The sequence below is a fragment of the Phycodurus eques genome, chromosome 10, assembly GCF_024500275.1.
Source record: "Phycodurus eques isolate BA_2022a chromosome 10, UOR_Pequ_1.1, whole genome shotgun sequence".
NCBI lineage: Eukaryota > Metazoa > Chordata > Actinopteri > Syngnathiformes > Syngnathidae > Phycodurus > Phycodurus eques.
The window spans coordinates 23,605,310-23,620,837 of record NC_084534.1 but is presented as its reverse complement, the minus strand read 5'-3'; the positions used below and the strand labels follow the sequence as shown (position 1 = coordinate 23,620,837).

The following is a 15,528-nucleotide window of genomic DNA, read 5'->3' as shown; positions in this document are numbered from 1 at the left end:
TTTTTATTTTTATGAATAAAAATACTATTATTACAGAAATAGTCCTATTTTTCCCCAAGAACAAAAGGTGTATATAGTCCTATTTATTTTTCTTAGAATAAAGGCATCTTTTCCAGAATAACTTTTCACTTGTTAAAATATGACTCTTCCCTTGTTAAACTTTCACTTTAATGACAATATTGCAACTTGGAAGAAAATACGATAAAGGTGTCTTTTCCATGATATTATAAGAATAAAATTTTATTTTTCAAATTCACTTTTCAAAATACAAATTTCTTCCCTCCTTAAACTCTTAAGTATCGTAATATTGTATTACTAAATTTCCAATATTATTGAAATTCCACTTTATTCTCATAAGATTAAAATTTTTTATCCTGACAAAAGACGTTGACAACTTGAAAACATTGACTTTACACTCATAACATTACAACTTCTATCGCAACATGACAACTTACAACTCGCCAAAAATATTTTTTTGTCCTTGGGTAGATTTTTTTTTTTTTACTTTATTCTAGTAACAAAATGTTTTTTTTCTAAAAAAAATAGTCTCCTCATAATATAAAAAGAAAACAGCTCTAATAAATATGACTATCGCAACATTACAACTTTTTATCTCAACAAATTAAGTCGTGAAAAATTCCAACTTTTTCTCCTAACAAAACATTTCCTTAAAAAACAACAACAAAATTCTCAAAAATAGGCAACACTTTCATTCATATGGTATTTAGAATTACACGTGATAGTTAAGGTATGTTAAATTAACGTCAGCTTTATAAGGTCCCAAAACCTCTGCCTTTCATTCACTACGCTGTGCTATGCCTTCATTTAAAACAGACTGCACAATTTGTAATAGTCTCAGAGACTTAAACTGGCTCCTGACCCTCTGGCAGGGACATCAGGAACATCGGGGTTCGTTTGCCGGGCCACATGAAGAGAATAGCCTACAGCATCCTGGGCCTGAAAGACGAGTGCAGCTCCCTCAGCGTGTTTGCGGTGTGATCTTGGCATTCCCAACGTGGACGAGAAGCCACCACGCCGCGTTAAACCTCGTGGACGAAGAGCAATGAAAGTGCAGGGGTAGACGCCATGGCAGTAAAAAAAAAAAAAAAGAAAAGAAAATGCAGTGTGGCACGACTGAACAGGACCCCGGAGGCCACCCTAACAGGAATAAGACTGAAAAAAATATATACTTATGTACTTTATAGCCATGTTGAACATCAGTTTGTTGTGATCAAAATCAAACTGGAGGAAAAAGTGGACAATAATTGAGAACACTTGGGCTTGTGTCGCTCTGAATAAGGCTCTTTGTGATTAAGGGCACCTTTTTTTTTTTTTTTTCTTTTTTAATCAAACAAAAATGTTCAGGATCCAAACATTTATTTTTTTACTTGTTCTGTATTCGAACTGTTTGCAAAGATTGTTCCGCTCAGGGTAAAGAATCACACGTTCTTATCAGACTTTTTTGTAGTTGGCGCTCGATCTTACGTACATCTTACTCAAACCATCTTATTTGTTTACATGTCTTAATACAGCCGTCAATGTTTATTTATTATTTATTTTATATTTATGTCATTTGTTCCACCAGGAAGAGTTTTAATGTTGAGCATGTAATGTCGGACAATGGATATTGGAGTGTAAATAAAATCAAGAGTGTCCTTTATGGTTGTTGAAGCTTCATGAGTAACTATTATGGTGGAAAGTGTGATTTCAAACAGTGACCACGTTCAAAGGATCGCTCATCTGCCACAACATTTGGGATACGTGTGCAAAATCTGATGTACAGGTATCAAACTGTGGGTCAGTTTTATATGCAGCCCTGTAAAGTTTGCCCGTATTGTTCTTTGACTTGAGTTCAAACGTATTTTATATGTTGGCAATCCAATGCAGGGGCAATAATAATATGATGGGGAATCAATAATTACAGAATTAAATATTCAAACGCTGCATCATGTTACTGTGGCTTAATTATTCCCCCCCCCCCCCACCCCCCCCATTAGACAGTACTGTGCCTTGTTAAGCACAGGTTAGTTGTATTTAACGCTTGCATTTCATTTACAGAATGTATAATAATATAATGCAATAATATGTGTAAATCAAGAATTACAGCTTTAAATATTCAAACTGCATCATGTTACAGTGGTTTAAACATATTTTAATTATACATTACTGTACATTTGCTAAGCACAGTTCAGTCGTTTTTAACTTTTACATTTCTTTTAGAACTGTTTTCAAACATTTTAGATATTTTATTTGTTAAGCCCTTCCGCGCATGTTGGCTCTCCTTGTTCTTCTGCCTTCTCTCAATGACATGCGTGCACTCACTACAGACAACAAGGCGCTCTAAAGTGGCCATGCCAGTGGACTATCCGAAGGGAAGATGATTAATTACCAATTTTACCACTTCAATTCAACGGCAGCTCACTTACAGACCCTTTTTTAGAAACATTTACTTGGTTGTTTAATTTAACTCTCCAGAGATCAAACTATCTGAATCCAAGCCATTAAACAGTCAACTTTCACAACAAGCCCCCTTTAACACCTTGACTCAAGTGACTTGTGTTAGGAAAAACTTTAACCTAAACCCACACATTCAACACTTAATCCACCTGGGAAATCTCCTACATTTCCTCGTTTACCCCCAGTCGAGAATGGCAGCCGACAGAGGTAAAAGTGCGTGGGCGGCACATTTTTCAGTGAGGAATTACCACAAATTTAGAGGGGGGATTTCACCATCTAAAAGCCCCTACTCTTTTTAAAGGCTGGAAACTCACTTTAAATATGTTTGACCCATGATGCCTCAGGCAACACGGTGTAAAAAAAAATATAAATAATTAAAAACAAAACAAACAAAAAAACATGAATCTAAAGTAGAAACTAAAAGTGAAACCCCGTTAATCGAGTGGGTGTGTTTACGACCCACCTGCAATAAGTGAAAATCCACAATAGTGAGACTGAATAACCCATGAAAAGCAATTGCTATAAACCATCAATTTCTACGAAATAAAATAAATTTCATGTCGGACATGTAGGTATAGTTGAAAGTCTACACACCCGTTCAAATGCCAGAGATAAATCGATTCAAAACTTTTCCCCACCAATAATGTGACCTATTACCCTGACAACACAATTTATTTTTTTTTTTTACTGTTTTGAGAGGAGAAGTAAAAATAAAGTGAGATGTGGCTGCACAAGTGTGCACACCCTCTCATAACTGGGGATGTGGCTGTCCTCAGAATCACTGAACACTCCCCATACCGCAGGAGAATTGCTTATGATAATCTTTTAGAGACATCTGATAATCAGGCCTTTGCCGACTTTGATTGGGCAGTGGGGAAAAAGCTCAAATTTGACTCGATTATTGTTGTGTGTATACTGCGCTTTACATTGTCCTACAAAGTGTTTACTAACATCGAAATGTACGAAAAACACATCGCAGAGCCTGAAAGACGGGTACTGATAATCTGGCCAAATTTTTGCATTTATCCTCTCGAAGCAAAGGCCTAATTTTCAAACGTCTCTGAAAGATTATCCTGAGATGTGGGGTCATTTTCCCTCCTGATCTGCTCAGAAAAAGTAGAAAAAAACACCAAACACACCCCACACTACGGATAAACCGTCAGAATAATCATTTAGACATCTGATAATCGTGTCTTTGCAGACTTTTCTATCGGATGGGGGGAGGGAGAAAATGTCAAATTAGGCCTACTTACCAGGTGTGTACCCCACTCTACATTGTATTACAAAGTGTTTACAGACATCAAATTAGGACTTTTAGGGCTCCAAATGTATCTAAAACACATTGCATAGCCTATAGTGCGGTACACATTGTCTAACAATTGGACCGAACTTGTGCATTTTTCCTCCCTTTGCAATTCAAGACACCAAAAGGCAGATTATATCACGAAAAAAAAAATTATCTCCAGAATGATTATCCTGTGGTGTGTTAAGAGAAGTTTATACCACCCCGATATGCTCAGAAAACAATCACGGCTGACAATCGTAATAGTTACACCTTGCCTCCAGACTGCCAGAAAATATAAAAGAATCAGTAAGTGTAGTAGAAGAACAAATAGTAAGATAGACTAAATCAAAATCACTCTTTACTCACCCCACACCGCAGGATAATCACTCAGGATAATCTTTTAGAGATATCCGTCAATCGAGCCTTTGCTATCTTTAAATTGGAAGGGTACAAACTCTGTGTTGACCACTCACATAAGGATTTACCATCATGAATATTGAACAGGTTCAACAGTTACGATCATCATCCGCGACCATTTTCAGTGCAGATCGTGGAGTTAAAAATCACTTAACACACCCCATGGATAATCTTTTAGAGACAGCCGATAACATAACTTTGATTGGAAGAGAGGAAAAATGTTCAAATTAGGCCCGATTGTCAGTGTGTGTGTACCTCGCTTCATATTGTCATACAAACTGTTCAGTAACAACAATTTGGGGACATTTTAGGCCTCAAAAAGTCCCTGCAATGTACCAAAATCCCTTTGCAGATGTTATGAGTCAAGAGAGACCTGTTTGATTGGAATGCCACCCCCTCACAGAAAGAACAATCTTCAGGAAATTCACCATGTGAGCATCCGGTGCGGAATTTTATGTATCCCCGCCTCAGGACAGCATTAAAGTTCACAAGTTAATAGGTCAGACGTGCAAAGGCTTGCACAGATACCTTATACCTCGGATAATATTAAACCGTGTGATGCTGTGCTGGGAACACCTGCTTTTCCCCCTTCTTTTGACTGAGCCAAACAATGAGGAAATGTGTGTCACGGTAGTCACATTTTATGAGCTGTAAAAGCAATGCTGCCATGTTGTTGTTTTTTTTGTACTTCGGAGTGCGGTGGATCTAAGAATAATCCAATTCAAAGTAATTGAATATTGCTAGAGCAGAAATCATAGAAATGTTGCTGAAAAATAGGTGATCACAATGTCTCTCCCCCCCCCCCCCACCCTTCTATTCTAATTTCTACCAGATGTGATCTCAGTAACCTGCAGAGAAAAACGAATTTAGCGACATCTAGCGGCGTTATAAACAGAGGACCCGCCAAAAATGTGTCAGTAAATTAATTAAGATCAAAACACACACACACAAAAACTTTACACTACTAATATTACTGATTATTTCAATTATCATTGCCAATTGATTGATAGACATGTTTAAACGTTAGTGAAGTAGCCGATTCATGCAGGTAACAACTTTTTACGAGCTGCCATGACCGCAGCGCTCGCTTCAGTTTTCATTTCGTACAATTTGAATAAATAAACGAAGCAAAAGCGCGACTCTTTATGGGGGACATGAACGCAGCACCATCTTTCACCAGGCGGATGTGACGTTTAAACAGCGGTTGCCAAGCGATACTAAACTTCCCATCACGTTTAGCGACATAATTTTAGTTATTTTATCACAATGTGGTCATAGAGAAATGCGTTTAAATTACCGTTAACTTAGTAGTACGATAGTTTATCAGCGTCGAGTTAAACAGTTCGTTTAAGGGAGTCGTCAGAAGGAAGCGAGCTAGCGGAAGTCGTCTAGTCATGCCTGGAGAGAGGCGCAATTAGATGACGTAATATAAATGCAACTGTTATGTTACCGGAGAAAGGAAACTGATGCAGAGCTTTTTAGGCACTCTTCTGTTGACCAAAACGTAATCTCTTTCGAAGAGAACTAAGACTCGTTGATTTTCTCCGTTAAGTCAACACAATAGGGTCGCCTCTTTATGACGTCACAGTTGCGCCTCACTCAGGCATGGCATTCAACTCCACTTTTAACAAGATAACGCAAGCTCCCAAACGTGGCTCTATCGTCGTAGCAGACTGGCACCGATGCAAAGACAGCAAAGCATACTTCAGCAAGATAGTGCACAAGAAGAAACGCAAAATCTTCGGTATCTTACAAAAATCTTGTGCTATTTCTGGTCAGTGAATGAATTGAAATTTGTATTACATGCATTTGTGTTGAAAGGTCTACTGGAGTCGCCTGTGATGCCTCCACATATCCCCGTGGACACTGTCCATTATAAGGTCTTCCTCTCTGGCAAGAGTGGGGTCGGTAAAAGTGCTCTTGCAGCACACCTGGCGGGCATGAAAATACCCAGCATGCACTACGAGACTACAGGTAAGACCCTGCAGTCCCTTTTCTTGAAAGGAGACATTATGGATGATCTCAATTTAAAACAATGACATCTCTGGCACACTTTTTAAAATACAAGGATAAGGTAATTGAGAACAGATTCTCAATTTCCAAAACATGCATATATTCACTGAAGACCAAATTGTCCATCGGTAAATGTCATTAGGAGTCCAGCTTGGAAAGATTACCAATACTTTACAAAGGTCATGTTTGTGTCCAAGGCATCGAGACGACGGTGGTTTACTGGCCAGTCAAGCTGAAAGAAAGCGGCAGAGTGCTCTTCTTTCGTTTCCAGCTGTGGGACTGCGGCGAAAATGCCTTGCGACGATTTGACCATCTGCTCCCAGTATGTGCGATCGTTGCAGTGTTTAAAAAATAAATAAATAAAAACTGTCTTTCGTTTGCTTCCAGTCTTGTAAGGAGAAGGTGGATGCTGTTCTCTTCCTCTTCTCCTTCACCGACAGAACATCTTTTGATGATCTCACCAATCAAATAACCAAGTGGAACGAGTCATCCGGGGCCCCAGTTGTGACTTTGGTGGTTGGCACCAAGTATCCTTTCACATGTACAATCATCCATTTTCTATCGCTCACTCCCATTTATCACAAGCTTGAATGCAGTGTGCTTAAGAACACAGCCACAATATAATAGGGTGTGGACACTTGTGCAACAATGTTCTGTTTATTTTTACTTCCTCTTGCAAAGATTTTATTTTTTTCCCCCTCTCAATTGCGTTATACCGGGTGTTGATGGAAAAAGTTTGTCATTTTTTAAAATATTAAAACATGGCATTTGAAGCAGGGTGAATAGATTACATCTATTGTAGATTGAGGGTTTAAACTATTATGTGCACTACAGTGCATTTGTATTGTCAGCTAATCTTGCAAAACACCTCAGACCATAATTCTGGATGAATTTAGATTTTTCACAGCACTTACTCCAAAATATAGATGACCTAAGAAGAAATCAGCATATTGACTCAGCGCGGTCCCATTGTTTTTTGTCCAGCATGCGAATATTTGTTTTTAATATTTTACAAAAGGTTTTTAAAAAAATAAAATAATCCTTGACATTTTTTGCACCGATTTGACCTGTTCATGCACTGCGATGTCTCCGAAAAGGACGTGAGGGACTTCCAGGAGACGTGGCGGTTACCGGTGTTGCGCACGGGCGGCGGGGAGGTGGGTGACAGGCCAGACGCCGCTGCGCCCCTCCTCAACTGCCTGGCAGAGTGCCTGTGGCATCAGGACTGCCTCGCAGCAGGACAACAGACACAGCTGTGGACAGCAAGTCCGAGTTGAGGTGGACCTCAAGGCATTGGGGGGGGGGTGGGGAAATGCACAGCTACTTTGGAACAGGTGAACTTATTTTCCTGTCCCCCTTCAGCAAAATATCGTGACGAGAAAACCAATGTTGAAGTATTGCAGGAAGATTAGAGCAGAATGCCACAGTAGTTCCCGAGTAACATTTTCACACCTTTTTGCAGACAACTGTATTCAAGACAGTTGCACCATAATTGTTGTCTGCACTTTTAATATTAAAATATGTAAAATGAATACAACTTTTGAATGGCTTTAAAAAAAAAATTTAGTTTCTGGAGTGCCTGCTCACCCATCACTTGAAAAGCTACAGCTACCAAGTACATTTTATCTTCCCATTTCTTCCCGCGTCTTTGCCAGAGCCTCTTTCACACAATTAAAATTAACTCAAATGTTGTATGAGAAAGTAGATTTTTTTTAATTTTCAACTACCCAACCTGAAGTAACAATTCAATACATTAAAAACAGATGAATCAAATTATTTAACAATTGGGGGATAATGTGCCACTGCCACCACAAAGAGCCTACAAGTACTTAACCAAATCAGCTCTAAATGTGTATAAAACGGTGAGCGCTTTCCTTTTGCAAGTTAATTTCAGTTGTGATTAGCATTTTGAACTCGTGTTTACTGTGTTAGATTACCACCAAAGTGCACAAAAGGAGAAGTGAGTAATTTTCCCAAAACTACTTTGGAGCATAATACAATTTGGAAAAAGCCCAGGTTTCAGTCAGCACACTTCAGCACCTTCATCCACTGCTCCTTGTCTGACCTGTGGCCAAAACCCACACTGTTAAAAATAGACCGCTCCAAACAAAAATGGCACTACAGTAATCCCCCCCCCCCCCCCCCCCCCCCCCAATACTACCTACGAATTTACTCCCCCCCGAACATATCCCCAGCCATTTGTGTTGTGAAACACCAAGACGCACCAAAGCTTTGTCTAAATGGGGAAAGTAACCGTAATTGAGGCAAGTACAGGACAGTGAACCCTGCATATTCACAGTTTGGCATTTGTGAATTTACCTGTAGCTATGCTGATTTTCTTGGGAACTTTTCCTCCATTTGCCATTTTTGTGTTTAGCCCAAAGCAATGGCACCAACAAACTATGTTGAAGTGAGGTGAGGCACTTCATTTACACAAGGATAGTGCGTCACCACCATCAAATCAAAGGTAGCTATTTATTTTAAAGGGAAATCCTGGAAGAGGAGTTTGAAATGATAGTATTTTGGAATAATAGTTTGTGGTATGTACTATTAATTTAGGCAATTCTATATAATTAAAATAAAATAGGGAGCATCAGTTACCCATTTTTTTTGTCACATTCACAGCAAGGCTCGATCGCTTTCCCGGGGGATTACTGTAGCACTCCCACCATTCTCTTGTACCTGCTGTGTGCGACTAGTATCATGGCGGTCGGTTGTCCGGTGTGATTCCGAGAGAGATGAAACAGGAAGGATTCCGGCGGAAGGCCCAGAACTTCAGTCTTTAGCGGCGCAACGTGCACATATGCGGGGAACTTTGCGTGGTCCTCCACAAGGAAGTGCTGCTCCCTGACATGAGAACAAAGATTTAGCCTTGGACATTAGCTGGGACTAACAAAACTTGTCTTTTATATAAAAACAAAACAAAAAAAAAAACCTCTCTCTGTACTTCTACTTGAGTACAGAGTGAGAGTACTTTTCCAGCTACATTTGGCTTGATGCCACACTATGCGTGAGGTACTTTTTGGAGGAGAGGATCAACAAGTCATTGAAGAGGTGAAGGTGGACATTTGTGAGCGACGTTTTGGGGTTGGGGCCGCTCTCCACGGTCAGCAGCCTCAAAGGACCCTCGTGTACCAAAAAACGTCCACTTATGACCAGAGGAACCGCCTGCAAGATGGTGCGAGAAGATGAGAGATACAATTCCACAGACACTTAGGTTATAGATGAGAGTTCTCCAGAATTGCTCAACGTCACGTGCTTGAGAATTTATTGTCCCAGATTCAATACACTGTGCCTGATTTAGCAAAGCAACCTCAAGATTATGTTCTGGGGCTGCTTCGACCAATCTGGCACTGGGTGTCTTGCATCTGTGTAGAGTACGGTGGAACTAACTATAGGCAAAGAAGTTGACTATTCTTCCATGGCCTGGTTTCAAGTCAATTAATTACTTCAAATGCATGTCTAGGAAAAAACTCGTGACATCCACAAGATTAGGCAATCATTGACACAAATGACTGTCATCCAAGTATTCAAAATGGTTACATTTACAATAAGATCAGTTGACCAAATATTTTTGAGCCCCTGACAAAATGGATGCCTTTGTTCCCAAATGGTAAATGTCATACCATAAGAGGCCAAGTCATTTTTAAATGTTTTCGGAAAAAGAATTTAACCATGAGTCGTTGCCTTGATTCAACCTTTGCGGAAATGCTATGACTTTTTAGCAAGACACTATGTTTATTGATTGTCACAGAAGTCCATGAAAGGTCAAAGTCTACGTGTCAACCATGTCTTTCCGCCGTTTCATCAGAAAAAAGTCTTAAAAGGAAAATAAGGATAACCTTCAGTTTGCCAAAATCCAGCAGCAACTCCAAGGAGACCAGTTGCTCAATGACTTTCATTTTTTTGATGCCATCATTGCACTCGCTCACAATCTGGTCCACAAAAAGAAAAAAAGATGGAATTTCCTGTGCATTTATTTTCATTTTATTGCATGACATTGAAGCGACAGTACCTCATGAATGGCCTCTTTTGCTTTGTGAAGATATGACACAGCATCTGAATCTGCTTCAGTCAGTTTCAGGATATTCTGCCGGAGGGGGGCAACAAAATTGACACCCAGATTTATTAGGTACACCTGTACAATCTAATAAGTTATGGTACATTTGACACCATTACTGAGGCATTCCTTGGTTTATTATTAGGCCCTGAGCACAGGTGGTGCAAACCAAGGCCAAAAGTATTGTTTTTGTCCGTTTATCCTGGTGAAAATGTAGTTTTGAGGGTCCCCTAACAAGACCTTTAAAATTCACTAGTGCCCCCTGGAGGGAGAGAAAAAAATTGCTCCCACAACAGTTTCCCTGATCAACATTTAACTCTGGACATGTCTCATAACAGGATCCATGTCCAGAATTAATAACCTAGCTAAATACAATTAAACTGTTTCTGTGACACTTTGTGTCAATTTAATGGCCATTGTGCTGCTGCCTGCCTTGGTCACCTGGGGCAGTATAAGAGACATACAGGTACTCTTTATGGATGTCTGTACAGTATAGAAGTCTCAGTTCGTCGCACTGGATAACGAACATATGACTAAGCACCGTCACTGAATGTCTAAATGTGTTGCTACACCGTTCTTGTTCAAATAGTTGCTTAAATGGTTTTATATGCATTTTTCAGTGTGTTAGCATTACGTTAACAGACTGAAGGCAAATCTATGTGGTCTTTTAAATACATGTGAGTCTCCTAGTTTAATATTTAGTTTCACAGTAAACTTTAACAGAGTGGCATTAAACAGGTTGACGCAAAAATTAGTCACTATTTGCAGAAGTTCTGCTTATTGTAAATTGAGTTGAGTCCACTGCAACCATGACGATTAATGATGGCTGGTATCTCGAAAAACCCGTAGTCTGGGTCGCTTGTATGTTAAGGCACCAGTGTACTTGTAAAGGCAGGTCTATCTACAGAAGTAGCAAGTTGAACTCATGTCCGTGCTAAATTACCTCCAGAATGAGCTTAATGCGAGTGATCCTTTGGAAGGGAAGGACGAGGAAGGACTTGAGACACTGCCTCTGGCACAGCGGCTCGCCTTCGAGCTGCTTGAGGGACGCCACGAAGCCTCGGTTCTGCTGCCTGGCGATGGAAGAAGGGGAGGATGAATGAACACTGATGCAGCAGGAAACGCAGTGAGATACGTAGGGCAGGCTCACAGCAGCTGGTTGATGAGAGCCTCCTGGTACATCATGTTAGTGACGTAGGGCACATAGTGGGTGCGGAAGGCGGGGCAGTGATCAAGTACAATGTCCCCGAGCTGGGATATGAACACGCTCTCGCCCAGGCGGGTCTCCAAGTCCATGAGAAACCTAGAATGAACTTATCTTTTAAAAAGGGCAGCATAATAGTTGAGCGGTTAGCACGACCACCTCACAGTTCTGAGAATCCTGGTTCAAATTCCAGCTGTGTGGGGTTTGCATGTTTCAGTTTAGGGTGTATCCCGCTTCTCTCACCAAAAGTCACTTGGGATACTCACCTGAGACCCAAATGAGGACGAGCGCCACATAAAATGGATCTCTTAAAAACAAGAAGGTAGAGTATGGTATGGTAGAGTGGCAGCTTACCTCTCACTGGTGGCCTTCACATGACGGATGTTGGAGAACAAAGTGTGGTGCTCCATTTGGGACAAGGTGCGCTTGAGGTCCTTGGACGCACAGAAGTGATCCACAGCGATGCCCAAGCTCCTCAAGTAAGACGCCTCTGAGCCGATCAACTCAAACATGGTCTTAAGACAAAAGACATGCTTTAAGCGGGGAGGAAGGGGAATAAAAAAAAAATTATTAAAACAAATCCTTAAACACCTTAACAGTTTGTTTTTTTCTTTTAATGTGAGAGGCCCCAGACAATGGATGTGGGTGTGAGGAGGCGGGGGGGGGGGGGTCAGATTTCTTTGAAAGTTTATCCTGAGCCGTTATCTAGCAGTATGGAGCATATTAAGAGTTCTTTGCCTCCCTGATCTGCTCAGAAAATGGCAATGGACAGTTAGCCTAGCTCCCATTTCTTCTACTCTTTGTTAGTTGCATTTTCCCAGGATCAGGATAAGCCTAATCTCCACCATGACATTTTGAAATACCCAAGAACAACATTTCATCAGGATTCTGGGTAGGATTGAATTACCAAATCCATATCCCAAATCCTGGTTTGAAATACTCCACTTTGAGATTTAATCCTATCCAGACCGATCTTTTTCTTTCGGTTTGTCCCGTTAGGAGTCCCCACAGCGTGTCATCCTTTTCCATGTAAGCGTATCTCCTGGATTCTCCTCACGTCTTCCTTCACTACATCTATCAAAAACAACCATTCATGCCAATTTAGAGTAACAAAATACAAGTTTGGGGGAGGAAGCTGGCAGAGACCTCACACACAAGCACATAGAGAACATGCAGACTCTGGATTCTAACCCACAACTTCAACTGTGTGGTTGACACGCTGCCCAAGAACAGACAATTACCCAAAAATCCCATCTAACTTCTTTACATCCAAGAACGTCGTCGAACCTCTTGAAGTCGAATTTGTCGGACCGTCAGGCCGCCGAGCAAACCGGCCGCCTTGACCTCGTCCAGGTCTTGCCACAACGTGCACGGCGCCATGCGGATCACGTGGCGATCCGGAGGAGAGGCAGAGACAGACCCGGGCGAGCGATCCGGAGGAGAGGCAGAGACAGACCCGGGCGAGCTCTGCAAATGCGACTGTTGGGAACTGAGACGAGACTGTAGACCCTGCAGGTACTGGGGGGCGATCAGCTCAGACAGCGAGGTCTTCGTGTTAAGTCTCTGGAGGTCGTCTCGCAGCTCCTGCACACAATAGTCTTGGTAGAGGGGAACTGCACATTCAAAAATAGGGGGGGGGGGGGGGGGGGGGAAGAAAAAAAAAAAAAAAAAAAATGTAATTTGAATTAAAATTAGCATGCGCCTCAATCACCAAATTAAACACCTAATTTCTCACCTCACGAAACAAGTACTACTAGTACTGAAGTTACCTTGCTCAATTTACAGTTCTGCCACTGATCTGGTAAATATACCAGTATAATCTAATAAACCAGCCATTTGGTATAAAATTTTAATTAAGGATCATTAGCAGTGAAAAAAGTTTATATCAAGATTATATTACAATACATAATGTAATATACTTTAAAAATCATTTGTAAAAAGTTTTATATTCAATAAACAAAATAGAAATAAAATGCAATACATTTTCAGAGTATAATTTCATATTCAGTAAAATACACTTTGAATTTTAATTTGAGCATCAATGAAAAAAATAAATTTAAACACATTGACAGAATACATATTGAAGTGTTTTTTCCAATTTGCGAAAATGTAAATTACAATATTTGTATTAAAATAAAATTGTCATTATCCAACAAAATGTTTCTTTGTGAATAAAACCTCATTGTAGACAATTTTTTTTCATGCACACCGACATAACATTCAAGGGATTTAAAGACGCTTATGTAGTAATATAGTAGATATACATTTAAAAAAAAAATCTTAGATGAAAACAATGTATGTATGGTTTTATTAAAATTATTTTAACTGTACACTTACAGATGTGAATGTACTTCGACTGGAAGGACACACTGGGCTCTTCGTCTTCCACTGGATCTACAGGCCTGGAAGGAGTTTAGTTTAGATGACATACTGTATATTTCTACCAGTCTTTCATAACACCTTACTCTTCTTCTGTGGTATCCTCATCCACTGGTGGAAACAAAGGAGACTTGTTTTCCTCATGTCCGGGAGTCGAAAACAACTTGTGCAAAGCGTTCATTTTCCCAAAATTCCACGCTCCCGTCGCGGCAACCGACCTGATGGCCGACGAGATGTCCAAGAAAGGAAGACTAGAAGAAGGTGGATTAGACTCAAATCATTTCCCCCACAAATTAAAGCAGTTCCTGGTCTACTTGAATACAAATAGTTAGTTTTCATTTTTAATATTCATAGTTAACCTAATTATTGGATGAAAAAAAATTTACTGGATGCTGTATGTAATTGTATTTCCCAAGCTGGCTAATTAAACAATCCCCAATAAGCACCTATAATGATTTGATTGCATTTTCTCCCAAAGGACGCAGCACTTCATTACCAAGTGGCCGAATTACACTTGTCAATGAGTGTAGCGGATTTGTGCCTGTGGTGCATGCAGCAGACACATTGCCAAACACGATGACAGAGGTTGGAGCCTCAACCTTGTGATGGGAGTAGCTTCTACTTATGGGAGAAAGCACCCATAAAGACAATTTTACATTTTTAACTAGAGGCAGCAGTTCATACACTCAGTTTACAAAATTCAATGCAATTCTGATTTGTTTTAAATTCTATGTAAAAATCTTAGTTTTTGGTATTTTAAAATTCTGAAATAAGAACCCCCGTATGTTTTCAGTGCAGCACTATTTTAATGTTTCTTTAACTGTATCACCCTGCTTTGTGCTGGACAAATAGTCTAAGTAAGAATGTATTTATTAAGACTAAATAAAAAGCAAGAGTGAATTTAGTAGGACTTGGTACAAAAACTCAGTGGACCTCTGACTAGACCGGCTTCAACTTGAAAAAGTAGAGCTCAGAGTATGGAGAAGACAAAACGTGCCAGTAAAAGCAAAACAAATAAAATTAAAAAAAAAGATAATTTTGGAGGACTTCATACAGTTCACTGCGTGTATGTGTCACATGGTCGCCAAATCAATTTATTTCGTAACAATGGGCTGGAAATTCACAATGGCACACATTTTCGAAAATATATAACTTTTAATTGGTTCCCTAAATTCGTGAACCCAAGCAATACAAGTTCATCAAATTTATCAACCGATTTGTTGATGGTCCGAAGTTCCACATTGGTTTCCACCATAATTGCTATTCCAACCACCCCCCACCCCACTTGAGCCTGAAACTCACACGTAACTCAAGTCATTGCTTGAAAGTCAAGGCAAGGGGAAAATTCTTTAGTCGAGCGAGGTACACATGTATCTGTACAATTTAGAAGAAAAATGTCACTTAAAAGTCTCACTTGTAATCCTGGCTCGGTTCCTCCGGGTTCAACTCCATCATACGAGGCCGCTCCGTAGTAGTCATGGTGGGAAGAGGGGATTTGAAGGGATTCCTTTGTGGACGAAGGTCTTCAAAGTAGGCGAGCAGTTGAGCGAAGACGTCGCCGCCACAGCCGCCGCTGTCGTTGGCTTCGTCGGTGCTGTCAAAATCAGCCATTTTGTCTTCAGGCGGTCCGCCATCCTTCGGATTAAATGGCGTTACGTAGCATGCGTCAATCACAAAATGCACAACAGGTGTGAAAAGCCCTTTTTTTTTTCT

The 15,528-nt window shown here is 40.2% G+C and overlaps 3 protein-coding genes across 4 annotated transcripts in view; 2 read left to right on the top strand and 1 right to left on the bottom strand.

The window, feature by feature from the left end:
- The window catches only part of LOC133409273 (ephrin type-A receptor 2-like), a 43,697-nt gene extending 42,037 nt beyond the window's left edge, over window positions 1-1,660 (top strand). For both annotated transcript variants that reach the window (XM_061689071.1, XM_061689070.1), the window contains one exon: window positions 891-1,660. In XM_061689071.1, coding sequence (XP_061545055.1) covers window positions 891-999 — 109 coding nt within the window. In that variant the 3' untranslated portion in view covers window positions 1,000-1,660. The remainder of the gene's footprint in view (window positions 1-890) is intronic.
- Window positions 1,661-5,603: 3,943 nt separating this feature from the next.
- On the top strand, window positions 5,604-8,303 carry cplane2 (ciliogenesis and planar polarity effector 2). Its single transcript, XM_061687608.1, has 5 exons — window positions 5,604-5,903; window positions 5,981-6,133; window positions 6,370-6,494; window positions 6,560-6,699; window positions 7,233-8,303. Exons 1-5 carry the CDS (start codon window positions 5,765-5,767, stop codon window positions 7,447-7,449), a joined length of 774 nt encoding a protein of 257 aa, XP_061543592.1. The 5' UTR covers window positions 5,604-5,764; the 3' UTR covers window positions 7,450-8,303.
- On the bottom strand, window positions 6,313-15,426 carry si:ch73-15b2.5 (rho guanine nucleotide exchange factor 19). The gene is made up of 12 exons (XM_061687496.1): window positions 15,230-15,426; window positions 14,030-14,066; window positions 13,774-13,830; window positions 12,724-13,020; window positions 11,791-11,969; window positions 11,383-11,535; window positions 11,176-11,305; window positions 10,188-10,262; window positions 10,015-10,107; window positions 9,192-9,340; window positions 8,855-9,019; window positions 6,313-8,237 (listed from the first exon to the last, which is right to left on the bottom strand). Exons 1-12 carry the CDS (start codon window positions 15,424-15,426, stop codon window positions 8,192-8,194), a joined length of 1,578 nt encoding a protein of 525 aa, XP_061543480.1. The 3' UTR covers window positions 6,313-8,191.
- Window positions 15,427-15,528: the final 102 nt, after the last annotated feature.

Excerpts from the sequence above, each read along its gene's own strand:
- cplane2 (XM_061687608.1), top strand. The coding sequence starts at position 5,765 with ATGGCATTCAACTCCACTTTTAACAAGATAACGCAAGCTCCCAAACGT. Across the intron at positions 5,904-5,980 it reads GAAGAAACGCAAAATCTTCG|GTCTACTGGAGTCGCCTGTG; the intron begins GTATCTTACAAA and ends TTGTGTTGAAAG. Across the intron at positions 6,700-7,232 it reads ACTTTGGTGGTTGGCACCAA|ATTTGACCTGTTCATGCACT; the intron begins GTATCCTTTCAC and ends TTTTTTGCACCG.
- si:ch73-15b2.5 (XM_061687496.1), bottom strand. The coding sequence starts at position 15,426 with ATGGCTGATTTTGACAGCACCGACGAAGCCAACGACAGCGGCGGCTGT. Across the intron at positions 11,536-11,790 it reads GTGAAGGCCACCAGTGAGAG|GTTTCTCATGGACTTGGAGA; the intron begins GTAAGCTGCCAC and ends AGTTCATTCTAG. Across the intron at positions 10,263-11,175 it reads GCATTAAGCTCATTCTGGAG|AATATCCTGAAACTGACTGA; the intron begins GTAATTTAGCAC and ends CCCCTCCGGCAG.